The sequence below is a fragment of the Marmota monax genome, unplaced genomic scaffold (assembly GCF_021218885.2).
Source record: "Marmota monax isolate L192 unplaced genomic scaffold, Marmota_monax_Labrador192_F-V1.1 WCK01_AAM20220418_F8-fsc00037, whole genome shotgun sequence".
NCBI classification, from domain to species: domain Eukaryota; kingdom Metazoa; phylum Chordata; class Mammalia; order Rodentia; family Sciuridae; genus Marmota; species Marmota monax.
Genome location: NW_026693245.1, coordinates 1,642,336 through 1,660,143, shown reverse-complemented (window position 1 = coordinate 1,660,143; position 17,808 = coordinate 1,642,336). Strand labels below are relative to the sequence as shown.

At 41.9% G+C, this 17,808-nt stretch overlaps 1 protein-coding gene across 1 annotated transcript in view; it reads right to left on the bottom strand.

Moving 5' to 3' along the window:
- The window catches only part of Myo10 (myosin X), a 204,821-nt gene that overhangs the window by 33,997 nt on the left and 153,016 nt on the right, over positions 1-17,808 (bottom strand). The window contains exons 20-22 of the mRNA XM_046456288.2: positions 2,214-2,338; positions 1,998-2,112; positions 71-177 (exon numbers count right to left, since the gene is read on the bottom strand). Coding sequence (XP_046312244.1) covers positions 71-177; positions 1,998-2,112; positions 2,214-2,338 — 347 coding nt within the window. The remainder of the gene's footprint in view (positions 1-70; positions 178-1,997; positions 2,113-2,213; positions 2,339-17,808) is intronic.

Genomic DNA, 17,808 nt, shown 5'->3' with positions numbered 1-17,808 from the left:
TGACTCAGGCTACCCCAATGGAGCCACACACAGCCCCTTACAGGCCCTCTCCCCTTGGCATGGCTCTTACCGTGCCAAATAGCCCAAGATGTGGGCCCGGATCACCATGGCTGCCCGAGTAACTTCTTCTTCCCGTTGTTTCTCCAGCTTCTGCTCCAAGGATTCCCGAAGGAAGACCTGCCCAGGAGGAAGTTGCACGTCAGAAGAAAGGAACTTGGTTGGGGGAAGGAAGGCATCTCTGAGTCAGGGCTGTTGTTTGTGGGCAAGGCTTTTTCCTTTTCTTTTTGTCTACTGCAAATTCATAGGGTCATGTTTTCTAGAAAAGTGCTTTTTAAACTTCCCGCCTGCCATGGAGTAATATGTTTGTGAAATCCAATAAAAATAAATATATTTTTTGGTATAAATATATACAAAAGGCTGGGCACAGTGGCACACACCTGCAATCCTAGCTGCTCAGGAGACTAAGGCAGGAGGATCATTATTTTGAGGCCAGCCTCAATAACTCAGCAAGACCCTATCTCAAAATAAAACTTAAAAGGGTTGGAGATGTAGCTCAGTGGTAGAGCAACCTCAGTTCAATCAATTGCCAGTTTTGCAAAAATAATAAGAAAATATATATGTATATGTGTATATAAAAGATGCAAATCTCATTATTTTTGTTATTATACTAGATTCAATAGGCATAAAATTACTATAAAATTGCTATTGGAGTTTCTAAAGGTTTATCTCACTGTGGGCCAGGACACGTAGTTCATGGTCCAGCACCAGTCCCTTCAATCTCGGGAAGACAAGAAAGGATGATTCAGGAAAGTCGGATAAAGGTTATTCTGCTATGAGGAGGAAATCCCTCCACTCTATTTGTATAACAATGTATCAAGCCCAGGTCCTTGAAGGGCTGCTTTACCATTTGGCTATATTCCCAGCTCTTTTTGTTTTTTTATTTTCAGACAGGTCCTTGCTAAATTGCCCAGACTGGCCTCAAACTTGTGATCATCCTGTTTCAGCCTCTAAAGTCCCTGGGATTACAGGTTTGCACCACTGTGCAGCTGTGGGGAAACCCTCTGTTCACACCTGTTAAATGATTATAATCAGAGATCTTGGCTTTAAAAACTTATATGTGCATAAAAATATCGACATTACAAATGCAATTCTGAGGGCCGAGGTGCAGCTGCAGATGGGGTGCTTGCCTGGCCTGTGAGAGGCCCCAGGTCACATTGCATTGCATGTGTAGGGGTGGGAGGATCAGGCGGGAGGACGAGCTCTTTGGAGAGATAACCTCCACTGCCTGCATTTCTGTGTGCGGAGTCATATTTGTGTCTTTCCCATGTGATAAGGCCCTGGAGGGGAGTGGGGAACAAGTGAGGTTTTGGCAATTCCCTGACATAGGAGAAGAGGTCGTTCAATTGATTTCATGGCTGATTTTTGGTGTTCAGGCTAGACTGCTTCCTACTTATCTCTGTCCAGCATAAGCGGCTTAAAGCCTCTGCCACTGCAACATGTTCCAAAGCAGATTTTACTTCTCACTGTCTGGACCGAGCTTTTGGCAACCTGCAGAATTCCAAACTGCCTGCTGGCTCTTGCACAGCAGCTGCTGCGGTAGCAGCAACACCATCCAACATTCAGTTACAGAAAGTTAGAATGGTTGGGGCGTGGGGGTGTGGGGGTGTGGGGGTTCATTTCTGGAAATTTGGGAGCTGCCTCGTCCATTTGTGACCCTGAGACACTCACCAGCCAACATGTGTCTTCTGCTTGAACATACAGGAGAAAAGTTGGGACGAGATGTTTCAGTGTGTCTCCTGAGGAAACACTGTCCTTGAGGAGTCAAGGACTTCACATAAAACTTCCAGTGTTTGGAAGACAAAAGATGGCAGTGGATATGGTAACATGAGCTTTTTCCAAATACTAAAAAGCTAATGGTGAGCAGTATCTTGGAACACTACGCCTCACGGGCATCACCCTACATGTCTCTGGTGTTTGACTGTCCTCTGCCACTGTACCTTGGTCTTCCCCAGCTGCCACTCGCTGTTGGAGGCGTCGTAGAGCTGCAGTAGTGCTGTGCACTTGCCCCGGACATCCTCCGGCAGAGCCAGGTTCCTCATGAGCACTTTATACCTGCAATGCAGAGATGGGCACTGTCACCTTGAGCTAGGGTTACTTGTTTTCTCCCACCCCTTTGAAAAGAAAAGAGGACTATCCATTGAGCTCTCTCTTGCCTTTTGTAAAAATCCTGAAAGGGTCTTCGGACCGCATACCCGGCTTTGCGAATCCGCACCGTCTCCAGCATCCCGGAGTACCGCAGCTGGTTTAGCACAACTGCCTGGTCAAACTGGTCTGGCATCTAAAGCACAAGAAAGGCGAGATGCAGCAAGATGACACAGTCAGATAAGACGGTGCTGATATGGCCATCCTCACCACTGCCTTTCACGAGTGTGCACACATAACTGTAGAATTTTGAACAAAATACACAAAAACACAGGCTAGAAAATGAACCCCAGTGGATGTACCACCTCTCCTCAACGACCATGCCAGCTAGCCCTCCCCCTTCAGGAGCCTGCTTTCATCCTCTCCCTCTGTTTTCAAGAGAGTTCCAAACTTCATACCATCTCATTTGTAAATATTTTAGTATATATCATATTTTAATAACACCATTATACCTTAAAACTTACCAATAATTTCTTAACATAAATATCCATGTTCAAATACCTATCTCACAAGTATCATGAATGTACCACCATTTTAAAATCTATCCATTTCCAAAGAATCTAATGTATCATAAATATCCCTTTGTTTTACTTTTTGAACTTCAATTTAAGAGCATTTTAAAGTTACAGAATATAGTGAAAGTGAGGGGGAAACATACACACACACACACACACACACACACTCACGCACGCGCGCTCACGGAGGGATGGGGAAAAGGGGACCAGTAATGCTGGCCAGTGCATAAAAGAGACAAAAAGAATTTAAATTTCCTCAGTTTCTAGTCAAATATCGCATTTATTGTGAGTCCCATACTAGACACAGTGAGCCCAAGAACATACAAATTAAAGACAGGAAATCAAATCAAGACTAAGCATCTGAAATGTGCTCTCTTCTCTGCTCAGCTGCCAAACAAATTGGCATTGCTTCCAGGACAATAGTTTCTTTTAGGATAAAGAGAAAAAAGTGGGTCATTCCTCATTTACAGCTTTTTGAACAGCAATTCATTTTTTAATCCAACCACCCCATCCCCTTTAATTAACTTTTATTTTGTTATTCCGCACGACCTTGAATAAAGGGACTGTAAAACAGAACCAAAGGATGCTATTGCTAAAAGGTACAAAAAATGCAAGGAGCTTAATCTGTGGTCTTTAGCAAATGCGGTCAGTCACTAACACAAAATGAGGCTTAAAGCCATGATATCCTGCACACTTCCAAAACTAACAAAAACTAAACTTAAAGAATGCTCTGCACACCCTCTGACAGTTTTTGATGGAATAGCTGCTGTCTTCTAGCAGGCTGACTCCTCTCAAAAATTTCTTATACAAACACTGGCCAAGTCGTCTTTACTTAGCAGTATTCTGACCAATGCAGCCAAGAAATCAGGGCAAACAGTCAAAGAGCTGGAGCTATCTGATTAAGAATTGGGGCTCTCTGATTTTTAGTCTAGATTGAACTATCCTTAGAAAAGTAAGAGAAGCATAAAATATGGAAACAAAATGACTCCTGGCAGACCTTAGGCCGGGTCTCAGGTTTTAAAAATGAGGGTAGAGGTTAAGTAACTTGTTTTGAAGTTATTTGGTTCTGCTGCTTCTGTTCTATTTAACTTGGGGATATAATCTGAACCAGTAACAATCTACAAAGGATAGTGAAGAGATACCAAACGAACACTGAATAAAGCATCTGAATTATGCAACTTTTGTTAAGTTCGTCATATCAGAGAAACCCACATTTAGGAGCTAATCATCTGAGCCTCAGAGTTTAATTCAAAATCTCCAGCTTCCAAAAATCTGTAGCTCTGGCTGCAACTGATGCAAAAAATTTCTTTAAATACTTTCTCCTCCAGCCTCTAGTTGAAAAAGTCCGCACAATTCCTTAGTTAGCGCTCGAGCTATTAAAACAGCCTGAAAGGTATTATTGGAAGGGCCTCCCCCTCCAGGAAGTTTGCTGTGCGCACTTACCATCTTCCAGGCTCTCCCAGGGACATTCCACCTTCGGTTGGGCTCTCAGGCCAAAATTCATATGGAAAACAACTGCCACACTGACCTTTTCCCCACAGCGAAAGACACGGAACAATAATGAACACCATTCCTGCGCTTTAAAAAGTGCCCGGTCGCCATGACAACCCCTTTCCACTCTCGGGCTAATTAGTGTGGTGTGGCTGTAGGATTTGATACAGCTCATGGAGGGGAGGGAAACAGTCGCTGGGAGCGGCTGCTATTGCCAGACTCCCATCACCATTGTCCTTTGGCCCCTTCCCAGCAATTTAACCAGGGGATGGGGGATCTACAGGCTGACTGTCGCCCTGAGCAACCCACCCCGCAATCACGAGACGGGCAAGCCTGGCTTTCCATTGGTGCTTCTCTTTTTGCGGGGCAACTTCCTTTTCTGGTGAATTTAACTTTCAAAGATGTCACAGCTGGAGGCTGGACAAGAAGCAACTTAAAGGCTTTTAGCTTTTCAAAACTTTGCTAATGCACTCCAGTCTGGACTGGTAACTAGTTTTCCAGAGCGGGAGTTTGCCCCAACAAAGACTGCCTGTGGTGTGCTAACAGTGACCTTTGGATGGTGACAAATAGGTTGGATTTTGGAAGGAACAGCTCTACCCCCCAGGCAATTATGGTCACAGGAGTCCCAGCTGGATCTGGTTAGTGAATAGTTATTAAACACCTACTGTGTGCAAGGTTTCCAGGTTCCTAGGGAAGATACACAAAAGGGTAGGAGGCTGGATTTTGTTTTCCAGGACCCTGAAGTTTAGGGGGGTGCCCTGTATGAAAACACTACCACTCACATGGCAGGAAGCCCAGTATTATACCACATTAAAGATAATTTGTATCTTTAACACAAATTAAGTTCCTTGGGAACAAAGGAGAGAAAAGTCTACTGAAAGGCTAATGGCAGCGTGTGGACTGGAACCAGAGCTTGGAGGAAGGGGGCTCCACTCAGAAAGAGCAGGAACAAATGCTGTGAAGCAGAGAAAGAACCTGCCCAGCTCAGTCTTCAGTCTGGGAGGGACCTGGGCTGAAGGTGTGCTCAAAATGGATGGTGCTGTGTTCAAGAGCCACTGGCCACAGACAAGGTCAGACCTGTGCTGCAGAAGGAATCCCCGTGTCCACATATACAACACTGGGAACAAGACCATCATCAGAGGGACAGCAGAGTCCACTTCAAAACCATGCACACCAGGAAAAATAGCAGCTATTAAGAAGTAAATCCAAATGAAAGACATGTTAGTTGACTTTGGGCCCTTACATAAGGTTTTACTGAGAAAAAGAAGCTAAGCTCATTTCACAAAAGCAGCAATGGCCCTTCACCACAACACCTGCCCCATCTTTGGATGTGCACATGAATATACACATCTAGATAATGTCATGCAGAAAAGCAGGAAAGACATGCTAGTGCTAAGTCATTACTGAGTTGGGGGTGCTGCTATGGGTGGTGGCAGGAAGAGGTAGCTTAAAAAAAGGGATAGAAAAAAAATCAGACTGCACTAATAGAAGGAAATAGTCACATAGATAAAAAGGAAAAATTCCAATACTTTGTATCTTTGGAGACATTTCAAAATAATAATTGTTACAATGGGAAAAAATCAGACACAGGATGAACTTTGGAATGGAAGAAAGAAAAAGAACAGGAGAGTGTAAAAGGTTGTCAGAAGGGATACTGGGAAAGTCACAAGAAACAAGAGAATGTCAATCAACTGATGAATGGATAAAGCAAATATGGTACACACCCATCTAATGGTATATGGTTGTCTACTGGCATCTGTGAGTGGGAAAGGGACCAGGACCCCCTGTGAATACCCAAAGTCTCAGATGCTCAAGTCCCTTATATAAAATGGCATAGTATTTTCATATAACCTACAAGCTCCCCTATACTTTAAATCATATGCTAAAATGCTAGAGAATAAGGACAAGGAAAAAATCCATACACATTCAGTACAGATACAGTTTTTTTTTGTCCAAATTATTTTCAATCCACAGTTGGTTGAGTTCATGCATAAGGAACCCAAGAATACAAAGGCCACCCCCACACAGCACCTTCATGTTACAGAAATATGCTACAATATAACAACATCATGCCAAATGAAAGAAGCCAATCACCAAAGACCACCTGTCATATGATTTCATTCATATGAAATGAAATGTCCAGAATTGGGAAATCTCTAGAAAGTATATTAATGATGGACTGATGGATGAGATAGGGGTCCATATAGGAGGGTAGACAGCTAGAGAATCAGGGGGGTTCTCCGTGAGAGGATGAACATGTTCCAAAACTGACTATGATAATGGTTTCACATATGTGGGGACTTTTTAAATCCCCGAATTGCACATTTTAAATGAGTCAACTATCTGATCAGTGAATTCTATCTCAAAAAGTCTTAAAAGAAAAGAGTGTGTTAAAGGCCAGGGCGACACTGAGGCATTTAAAATGGCAAGAAGGGAGGGGCTTAAGAGGAAGTTTATGTCCCGGAGATGATCAAATATATTTAGCTTCAATTTACACTAGCGGTAATTGAATCCAAACAAACAAAAAAATTTGAAAAGCTTCTAGTTCTATAATCTGAAACCAAAAAAAGACAGGAAATACTAGACAAAAACAAACAATTGATAACTGAGCACACTAAACTCTCCATAAAAACAAAACAAAACAAAAAAACACAATTGCGGCAAATCTCATCTCCTGCTGCTTAAAATTTATATAAAGAACCTCTGTCCCCAGTTATGTTGACAACTGGGGACAGAGGGGACACAAAGACCAGAGAGGGTGGTTTACATCCAAGAAGACAGAGTGCATGCATTTATTGAATCTGACTGCCCTGAATGTTACCCAGCCTTCCTTAATTTCATAAATATTGCATAGTGACTGTAAGAAGCACGACACCTGTCTATGGTGAGGGGAGGTCAGTCTGGCTTATGAAAGAAGACATGTGGACTGCCATGTTCTGCTGCCTTTTCAGCATTTGAGAATATCAACCTGGGAACCCTGGGAGGAAGGCAGGAAAGGAGATGGGTGAGAATCCAGCCTGCCACACTGGATTCATCACCAGTGCCAGCTAGGACTTCAGGGAGACCTCCCTCTACTCTCTGAAGGCAGGAATCTCACACACACATGATTAAGTTCTATAGTGCAAGAAAGCATTTCAGGTGATGATGGGGGAGATCCAACACTATGGCTGAGGTGAGACCCTCCAAGGCCCACAGCCTCTGGAAGAGAACAATACTCAATACCTTTCGCCTCACAGAGAGGGGAGGGCTTGCTGAGTAAGGAGACAGGGCTGACAGGAAGTAGATTCTCATTTCACCCTGCTATCATCCACTGTCCCTAAAAAGGATCTTCAGGGTCACTTTTTAAAAATCAGTTTGAAGGGAAAAAAATAATTTTCTCTAGAAGAAATGGTGTGCTTTATCCGACTATAAATGTATAAACTGATCACTATATAGTTGACTGTAATTAACTTAACTTATAACTTACCATGGGCCAAGAGGAATTAAGGCAGGCTAAAATAAAGTGAAATTAAATATGGTGATTGAGAGGGGAATTAAAAAAAAAAAGAAAAAGAAAGAAAATGTACTGTATTGCCCATTTTGCCTTGGCTGACAAAAATATCTAAGTTGAATTTAATTTTCAACAGTAGCTATTGTTAACTAGGTTATTTTATTTTGCCTTAATCTCAGAATGAATTTTCATATAGGTTAATCAACAGATGGCTCAATTTCTTTATAAAGGATATATTATTAAGTCTAAAATAATCATAAATGTTTAAAAACATTAATGCTTTTTTAAAAAAGATAATTCTATTATTCTAGCCTCAAAGATCTGCTATTTCTTATTCAACAATTCTGAAACTGAAGGAATTTCAAACCTTTCAATTTCAAGTCCTTTAATTTCAGGAAGAGATTTCAAATTCTTGACTTTAAATTCTTGAATTTCAAATTCTCAACAACTTTGAAATTGAAGGAATTTCAGATCCTTGCTTAGCAGCCCTGCAGGAACTACAGGCTGCTTTTGTTTTGTTTATGAGAATGAGGTGCTGATAGAAATCCTTCAACATAGATAGCATTGTAACACACAAACTTGACTGATGGTTTAGGTGGGTAATTTTATTCCATTTTGTGGCTTTTGGGTGGGTAGATAAGAAAACTGCAGGCCAATAAGGAAAATGGCTTATTCAAGGGATTTAATATTGCTAAAATTGAATAATTAGATTGTTCAGTGGTAATGGCCATTGGTTCAATCCCCAACTCCAAAAGACAAAAATAAATCAAATGATGGAGAACGTATATCAAAGAGTTCTGCATTTTTGAAAACTAGTACTGAATGTCAATCAAACTTGTACACATCAAACCTATTTTCCTATCAGCATATTTCTAAAAACAGGGCATGCTTTCTTAGGATATAACTTTCAAAAGGATACATACTTCTTCAGGGGAAGCATGAGGCGGAATCTAGATAGCTAGGCATGGTGACACACACCTGCAATCCTAGCTACTCAGGTAGCTAGGCAGGAAGATCACAAATTTTATGCTACCCTGGGTGATTCAGAAACCCTGTCTCAAATAAAAATTTCCCAAAAGGGCTGGGGATGTTAACTCAGAAGTACAGCATTAAAATCCCAATTTTGGTGGGGGCTCCCTGACTGGCACCTGGAGCCCATCTACCCAGGTGGCTGAGGTAAGAAGATGCCAGCCTGGACAACACAGCAAGTCTCCATCTCTAAAAATCAAAAACAAAAGGGGAGGGGGTAGGGGGGAGGGGAGACCAAAATTTGAAGAGCTACAGTGACAAGGATAGGAAACCGGTTCCCTATGTTGTGAGTTTAGCCAAATGTCAGTATGCAGAAAAGACTTCTGAACAAGGAAACCTCGGAAGATCAAACAGCAAACTCCAAGCAAATCCAGCTCCAGCCCTCTCATGAATGGCATCCTTATTTGCACCTCAGCTTCAGATAACTGACATGGAATGCAGAAGTTCTTCTTTGACCCACTGTGGTTTGACTTCACTTGCATCTCTGTGCGCCCCTTGGGCATCTGCCAAGGGCAGACTTTCAAGCTAACTGGATCCCAAGGGTGAACAGAAGGGCACTCTCCAACTGCAGCCGCCACATGTGACAACATATTTAACAATGACTGCTTTTGCTTTAATAACAAATGCTCATTGCAACTTGATACATTGTTAAGGGTGTTTCTAACAATTTATTTCTAAGAGGAGTCCTTTCCTTCTTTTCTGGGGAGGTAATTTATTCCAAGTCTAAATATTTAAATATGATCCCATCTTGATGGTTATGTAAAAGAAAACCTAATTATTTTAATCCATTAAAAATATTTATTGAGGGGCTGGGGTTGTGGCTTAGCGGTAGAGTGCTTGCCTCGAATGTGTGAGGCACTGGGTTTGATTCCCAGCACCACATATAAATAAATGAATAAAATCAAGGTCCATCATCATCTAAAAAAAAAAAAAAATTATTGAAAGCCTTCCACAGATGGAGCAACCACTTAAGTGTACGGGATGCATCAAAGCCAAGTCAGCCCTGGCCTGGACCTGACACCCAGGCTGCAGGGCTCCACACTGCTTAGCTGCTTAGAATGCAAAATGGCACTGAGTCCTGAGCTGGTGTCCAGGAGGCCCTGAGCTCACAAATGGCCCTAGAGAGCCAGACAAAGACCACAGCAGGACACCCACAGTTCTGGCAGCCCTAGAGGTTTATTCAAGAAGACATTTTTAAAACTCTCTTGTAACACTTAAACCTTCCCTCCACCTTGGTCAATTGTTTTTTCAAAGTAAACAGCATAACTTTCTAAAATTAAGAATTCTACTTTCCCTTATATTTTAAAATGAATCTTGACCTAATTCATGTGAAACACTTTACAACACATATTATGAGGACTGCTCCCCATGATTCTAAGAAATATAAAACATGCTGATTATTTAGTAAATTGAACCATTACATGATTTTTATTTTGATAGGTAAATATCATGGGACAGAGAAATACTGCAACTAGCCTTACAGAGAGCATTTTATATATTCGGTATATTTGTATTTTGTTCCCCCTTTCAATTTTAAGTGCAACCAAACCTACCTTACTTTCTGGAAATCCCTCTTCAGCTTTAATAAGTTGAGGATTCCATAAGAACTTACCGCAAGTCAATTACATTACACTAATAAAATATCATCCCAGGTCCTACAATGGCTTCGAAGTCTCACCCAGGAACTCTGATCACGCCTCTGACTAATTCGGAGGACCCTGCAGGTCATCGCAATCTCTATTTGCTTTCTTAGCCACATCAAACCCACAAAAGCAGAGAAGGAATAAATATTATCAGATAAGAAGTTTATCATGCTTTGAACAGTGTTTCAAAGCCTGGTTACTAAAGCAGCAATATAATTTCCCTGACCTTGAACAGGCAGTAAACAAAAGCCAATTAAACAAGGGACAAAGGCCCTTTGTACTTACATCAGTCATTTCACTCCGGGGCTGTTAAACATTTTACACAGTTGTTGCCACTTGCTAATTTTCACATTTCCAGAAAAGAGGCAGAAACTAATTTTCCCTGCAGAAAAGGCAACCCCCCCAGGTGAGAACAGGAAGCTAAATGGTTACATGACTTGCAAAAGTGGAGCTGTGAGTCAGTCCTGGAGGTCAGATTACAGAGTATGGAAATTTCTCACTCAGCAAGGACAGCCTTCAGCCACACCCCTGGCCCCAGAACAGTTATCACCTAAGCAAGGAAAACCTGGTCCCCCTGAAGCTGGAAGCTGCCTGCTCACCACAGAGCCACACAGACCCACCTGCTCCTTACAAGGAAGAGGGTGAACACAGAAGATATGCACATATGCACATTCCTCTTTCCTGAGGCCCAGCCTGGTCACACCAGACCCTTCACAAACACCAAGCACACGCCAACTCAAACTTCATGTCCAAGGTCCCTGAAGCATGGCTCCAATCTGCCTTTCCACTCAATCACAAACCCTGCATTTTAGTTCAATTATAGTTCATTCTAGTTTCTGGATTCACCACTCACTTCCTGTCTTCACCTCAGCGGAAGTAGCCTCTCCACCAGAAAAGTCCTCCTTCTAACTCTGGAGTCCGCTGGACTTTCAAGGTGTCTCTCAAATGGTCCCTCCTCCATAATATCACTGCCTGAGCATGCAACTGGGTCATCTGCAATCTCCCCCTCCCTTGAATTGCTCAGAGTGACCATGCTCACACTTTCCTTCATGGCCTGGAACTGCCTGGCATACAGAACTGGCAGATCAGGTACACACTAAGGCTGCTGTGTTGCATCAGAAAAATTGTGGTTCTATTTGTACTTGCTTCTAATGTACATGTTTGGTTAACAGACATGTTTTGTCTGTGAAACAGGTTTTCAAGAAATGAAAATGGTTTTTTGCTGCTTAAAAAGTATGTGAGTCTACACAACTATAGTCAACTGATTTTTGACAAATGAGCAAAGGCAATTAAGAGGAGGAGGATAGTCTTTTTAATAAATGGTGCTGGAATAACCAGAAATCAATATGCAAGAAAAAGAATCCATATGCAGGCATTATAACATTTGTAAAAACTAACTGCAAATGGATTATAAACCTGTTTGTATAATGGAAAGCACAAAACTCTTTGAAGAAAACACAGGAGATAATCTAGTGACCATGGATTCAGTGATGATTTAAAAATACAATACCAAAAGTATTGTACATGAAAGGAAAAACTGGTAAGTTGAATTTCATTCAAATTAAGAACCTTTTCTAGGACACTGTTAGGAAAACGAAAAATTAAACAGTAGACTAGAAAATACTGGAAAAATACACACCTGAAAAAAGACTATCAAAAATATACAAAGAACACTAAAACTCCACAGTATGAAAACAACCCAATTTAAAACATGGGCAAATTACCTGAACAGATACTTCCCCAAATGAGATCTGTAGGTGGCTGATCAGTACATGAAAAGATGCTCAACATCACCTGTGATTAGGCAATTATCAGTCAAAACAACAAGGAGGCACCACTGCATACCTACTAAAACATTAAAATCCAGAAAACAGACAATACCAAATGCTGGAAGGATACATAGCAATGGGAATTCTCGCTCATAGCTGTCAGTAACGTGAAATGCACAGTCAACTAGGAAGACAGTTTTTTAACAAAGCTCAAAGCCTTAATATATGATCCAGCTAGTGCACTTTCTCATATTTACCAACTGAGCTGAAAACTCATGTCCATGCAAACTCCTTCATGTGAACAATTAAATAACCAGGTGGCAGATGGTGGGGACCAGGCTTCTCTCTCATTGGAATGAGCCTTTTGCAAGAAAACTGGAGAAAAATGAATTCTATTTAACTAGGTTCCATTGACTTTCATGAAAACAACAGCAGAACATTCCAGGGTCCTGGGGCCAGCAGGGCTAAGAAGGTAAAGGACGTGGGTTATTGCTGGTCATAAGACTCAATCAGTCCTCAAGATGGGTCTGTAGAGAACATGCCCCCAAACAGCTCCATACCCTATGCTTTTTTCCAATTATTTACAGGGTGGGACTGGCATGCATTTCTATGGGAAAGAGATTGGTGGCCAGATGTGATGAAGGAGTATTTTGGTACACAATTTAATGAGAATGGATGCAAAAGACTAAAGTTGTCTCTTTTTTTGTCATTAACTAATTTACTGCTGGTAAATGAAAGAAAAAAGCATGCAAAGCATTTGTTTTCAAATGAGGATATATAGAAAGTATCGATAGTAAAAACCCCACAGCTCTCCTAGAGAAAACCATTCTTCCCAGTTTTTTTTTTTTGTGTCTCCTTCTGGATGTGTTCTAAGCATGCATAAATAGAATATGTGTATGTGTGTGCACATGGGCATCTTCATAGGTGTGCAGAGGAACACACTTTGGTTTTTAAAAATGTAAATAAAAACATTCCACCCTTGCCCCTAACACCTAAGGGAGTCCTACAGAATCCTTGTCAAGACTCCTGGGTCTGTCTTTTCCCAGCCGCAAACTTGCCATTACCAGAACACATTTGATCAGATCCCCATTGATGGACCTGTAAGAGGTTTCTAGTTTATAGTTTTTCCTTATCCAACTTTCAGGACATGAAAAGAAATAAAAAAGCAGAACCACAGGGTCCCAGCATGAGTGTTTCCAGTCAATACCTCCTCCTCTGCCCCCAAGGACTCTGTTTCATGGTCCTACACTTTTGGTGGCGGGTGTCAGAAGCACAGTGAATTGAAGATGACCACTCCAACACCCAGCTCTCCAACCCCTGCATGTGCCGCCCACCTCTACCTCCGTGAAAACCTGGCTCCTGACAAGGCACATCCCTGGGAAAGACCATACTGCAGGTCTCCCGCCATTGGTTTATAAAGTGTCAGTGTTCATTCAGTATTAGTTTGGCATATCAGTCTCTCAGTCAGAAAGTAATTACTGATGATGGGAAGAATAGGGATTTAACTCTCAGATTTTTCCTATTACATTCTGGAATATGAAATTTGGGAGTTCATCTGTCATACCATTAACAAGGTCATTTAATAATGTTTCTAGTCCAAATGATGAAAATCTGAAGAGATGGATTATGATAATCTGCTAAGTCTTAAACTGAAAATTTAATAATAAAAATAACAGCTACCTAGTCATTGAGCAGAGACTGTTTCTGCCACTGGACTAAGTACTTCTACATGTACTGTCTCATTTAATCTTTAGAATCACCCTAGGAATTACATCAGTCCATGATGATAAAATTAAGCTTGTGATATAAAGCAAAGAAAGGGACCCATTTGGGAAATGCTATTGGTTATCATTTGTGTAACACTTTATAACCTACAGGCTACTCTCCGTACATGATGATGTCGTTTGCTTCTTGCTGCTACCCTGTGAGGAGGGCAAGGTAGCTCTCAGTGTTTGCAAACAGCCGACAGAATGTAAGTAACCAGAGACACATCACATAGCATTTACCAGGGCAGAGGGCAACAGGGACCCAAATCTTCTCAATGTTAGAATCCTTGCAGATCCTGCTAAGGTACCCTAGACTGTAGCAGTGCCTCTCCTTCAGGGGCAGGTTTAAGTACAAAGTGGTCACCATGATCACCTGTGGATGGCTGTCTCCATCGACATGGATTGGCTTCTATTCACAGATCTCTGCAGTGGTAGTGGTGGTGGTGCTGACAGCTGCACTAATTCTGCTGATAGTGATGTCACAAGAAGTCCTGTGAGCAGCAGCACTAGTGACAGCTGTAAAAACGAAGGCTAACGCGTGCTAAGGACTATGTCCAGCACTAAGCTAGCTTTTATTTAATCTTAGCAACTCTATGGCATAGGCATTACTGTTACCCCCATTTTACACTCAACCTGAAGCACAGAGAGGTGAATTAATTTGTCTATGATCACAGAGTTCATGCCCAACACAGTGGAGACTCCAATCCAGGCAGAATGGCATGTAAGTCAACACGATGTACCACACTGCTCTTCCTGCAAGGTGCAAGTTCAGGAAGGGGGAGGAGAATTCCTGCAGTTCCAAAGCATTCATCATTTAACAATGAAGTTTATTTCCTGGTCATATTTCCTGAATATTCCTGAATGAAATTCAACACAATAGCTATATTGATAGCAGACCAAAATAGAAATCAACTTCTGAGGATTAAAACCCAACTGAGATAATACATATAGTCAAAGCAGGGGCTGGCACAGGACAACCTGAGAGCTACATCCGGCCTGCCACCTGTTTTTATAAATAAAGTTTTATTGGAACAGAGCCATGAATTGTCTGTAACTGATTTCACGATACATGGGCAAAGCCTAAAACATTTACCAGAAGTTTACTGATCCTAAATTCAACAACAAAAGCCAGCACTGGGGATGTAGCTCAGTGCAGAGGCTGTGTTCAGGATGCAGGAGGCCCTGGGTTCCATTCCCAGCAAAGAAAAAAGCAAAATAAACAACAACAACAACAAAACAAACAGGCAAAGCAAAGAGGGCATTCGACTAGTGCAAACTGAGTTATTGTCTGAAGTTACTTATACACCAGATTTCAAAAACTTAGTATGAAATAAACAATGTCAGGTACCTCAATAATTTTGAGACTTTGTATGTTGAAATCATAACATTTTGGATATACTGGGCTAAATATATATTTATATATATTTATATATATATATGTTTATATATATATTTATATAAAACTCATTTTTGTGAAATTAATTTCGACACTTTTAAATATAGCTATTGGAAAATGTTTAATTGTTTATGTGGCTTATATGTCCACTGGACAATGGTGCTCTAAGAAAATAGAATCTCTGCTCCATAAAGACTTGAAAAATAACAGAAATATAAGGTTAAAATTATAATTCTATTTGCATTTGTTTGACATGTAGAGCATGCTTTGTATAAACGAACTGTCCAACAAATTTTGGGCAGGGCAAGGACTGGGGATGAAACCCAGGGGCACTCAACCGCTGAGCCACATTGCCAGCCCTTTTTGGTATTTTATTTAGAGACAGGGTTTCACTGAGTTGTTTAGGGCCTTGCTAAGTTGCTGAGGCTGGCCTTGAACTCACAATCCTCCTGCCTTAGCCTCCCAAACAGCTGGGGTTACAGGTATGTGCCACCGTGCCCAGCTGTCCAACTATTTTAATACAAGGCTTAGAGACTAAACATATTACTTCTTACCAACATTTATTATTTCGAATTGAAAAACAACACTTAGGCAAAAAAAAAAAAAAAAAGTGAACTAGAAGAGACCTAATAGTTCTCACCAGGCCAATGAGTCTGAATGAATAAATTAGATGTGAAGACTTTCCATTAATTTTAAATAACATGTGTGAAAGATCTTTCAAGATACAGACAATGATTCTCAAATAATATGTGTTAATCTTACAAATTTCCATTTAATTTCCAAAGACACCCCAAGATTTCCAGAACATTAAGTTTTTGACTTTTGTTTTTGAAACAAGCCAGTGAACCAGCACTTCAGTGCCTAAGGGAATGATGAAAGACAGCCACCTGGGGACTGTGGGCTAAAGCTGGGCAGAATAGGCCCACATGGTCCTGCCCTGTCCTGAACTGGCAAGGAAACGCCTGGTGGGCGGCTCCAGCATGCAGTGTGAGACGTCCTCTCGCAGGGTGTCACGGGACACTCACCCACCGCAATCTTAGCTACCATTGTGTGCCTGTCACAAACTTGTTTCCAAAGCCCAGGGGTGGCTGGAAAACCACACACACTGAGCATCTGGTCAAGCGCTTCCTTGCCTCACAGCAATGGAGGCCTGACCTCCTCCAGTTTCTTCTTTCCTTCTTGCTCCCTCTGGTTTCCTGCTGTCACAGCCCCTGCACCTGCTGCTCTCACCTCCCCTCCCTCCATGGCCAGGCACTGGAACCCACTGTGCGCGGGAGGGGGGGGTGGGGGGGTGGGGGGGGTGGGGGGAACACTCCCCCACTGTGCGCCTCTGGCCACTCCATTCTTAGGAGGTCTGGGCAGTTCTTCACGCCTGAATGCCAGCTCCCTTGGGGACAAGGCACCTGGGCGCTTTCCTATGGTGCACGCTCCTGCTGCCCTGCCAGGAAGAGAAAGCTGAGTTCTCCTGCTAATGGAAGCCCCGGCCTGCTGAAAGGGGGCTGCCATCAATCTTCAACACTGAAAGGAAAGCAACTTTCTCTCTCTTGAATTAAAGTGAAACAGCAAACAATGGCACTAATATTCAAGTATGGATTGCTACGTACCAGGGATTTTTATTATCTTAACTAAATCTCAAAGAGCTGTCTTAAGACCAGTGGGCAAGACAGGATTATCATTCCCTTACAGACATGGACACAAGCGAGTGGCTGGCCCAAGGTCACATGACCAGTGACCTCAAGGGCCTGTGCTCTTCCTCAGAGGAAAACCCCCAGCAGGCCCTGTGCCGGGTGCCAGTTCATGCTGAGACCCAAGCTGAAGGTGAGAGTGCGCATTTAAGAACTTTTATACCAGTTTGACACAACTGCATCATTTTATTGTATTTTTCAAAAATATCAATCCATAACGAATAAGGAATAAAAAATTTGTCCTTTGCCACATATAGTTGGAGAGGTGCTGTTCTAGAAGGTACCAATGCTAATTTTGAGTACTATGTGGACAATCTTTCTTCATATTAGTATGTATGCAGCTCTGCCATTATTACAATATTACTCAGTAACTGCCTAAAGTTCTAACATTTAACACAAAATCAGGCTTAATGGATGAAGAAAAGGTATTGAAATCTTTCTTTGAAATTGTCAGAAGTATAAAATGTTTAGTCACAAAATCTGATATCACATAGTTAAAAGTCCTCTAGTTTGCACACAAAATAAAATCTGAACATTTCTGTATTTCTGCCTTTCCATCTTATCCCTCGTGTCTATAGTTTCACCCTCTAGGGGGGTCCAACAGCTACCCCTTGTTAAAGGAACTCCAACTATATTCAGGGCAGTGTCTTGGGGATGAGATCATTCCACGCCAGCCAGGTCAGCTCATTCACCTTTGCCAGATATTCACTTTCTTGGCTTCCAGTGCAGCCAGGCCCTAGAACCAGGCAGAGAAGCCGGCACCAGGGAGATGGGAGACAAACCTACCAAGGGACTCCTGGGAAAGACTTTCCTTCCTAACAA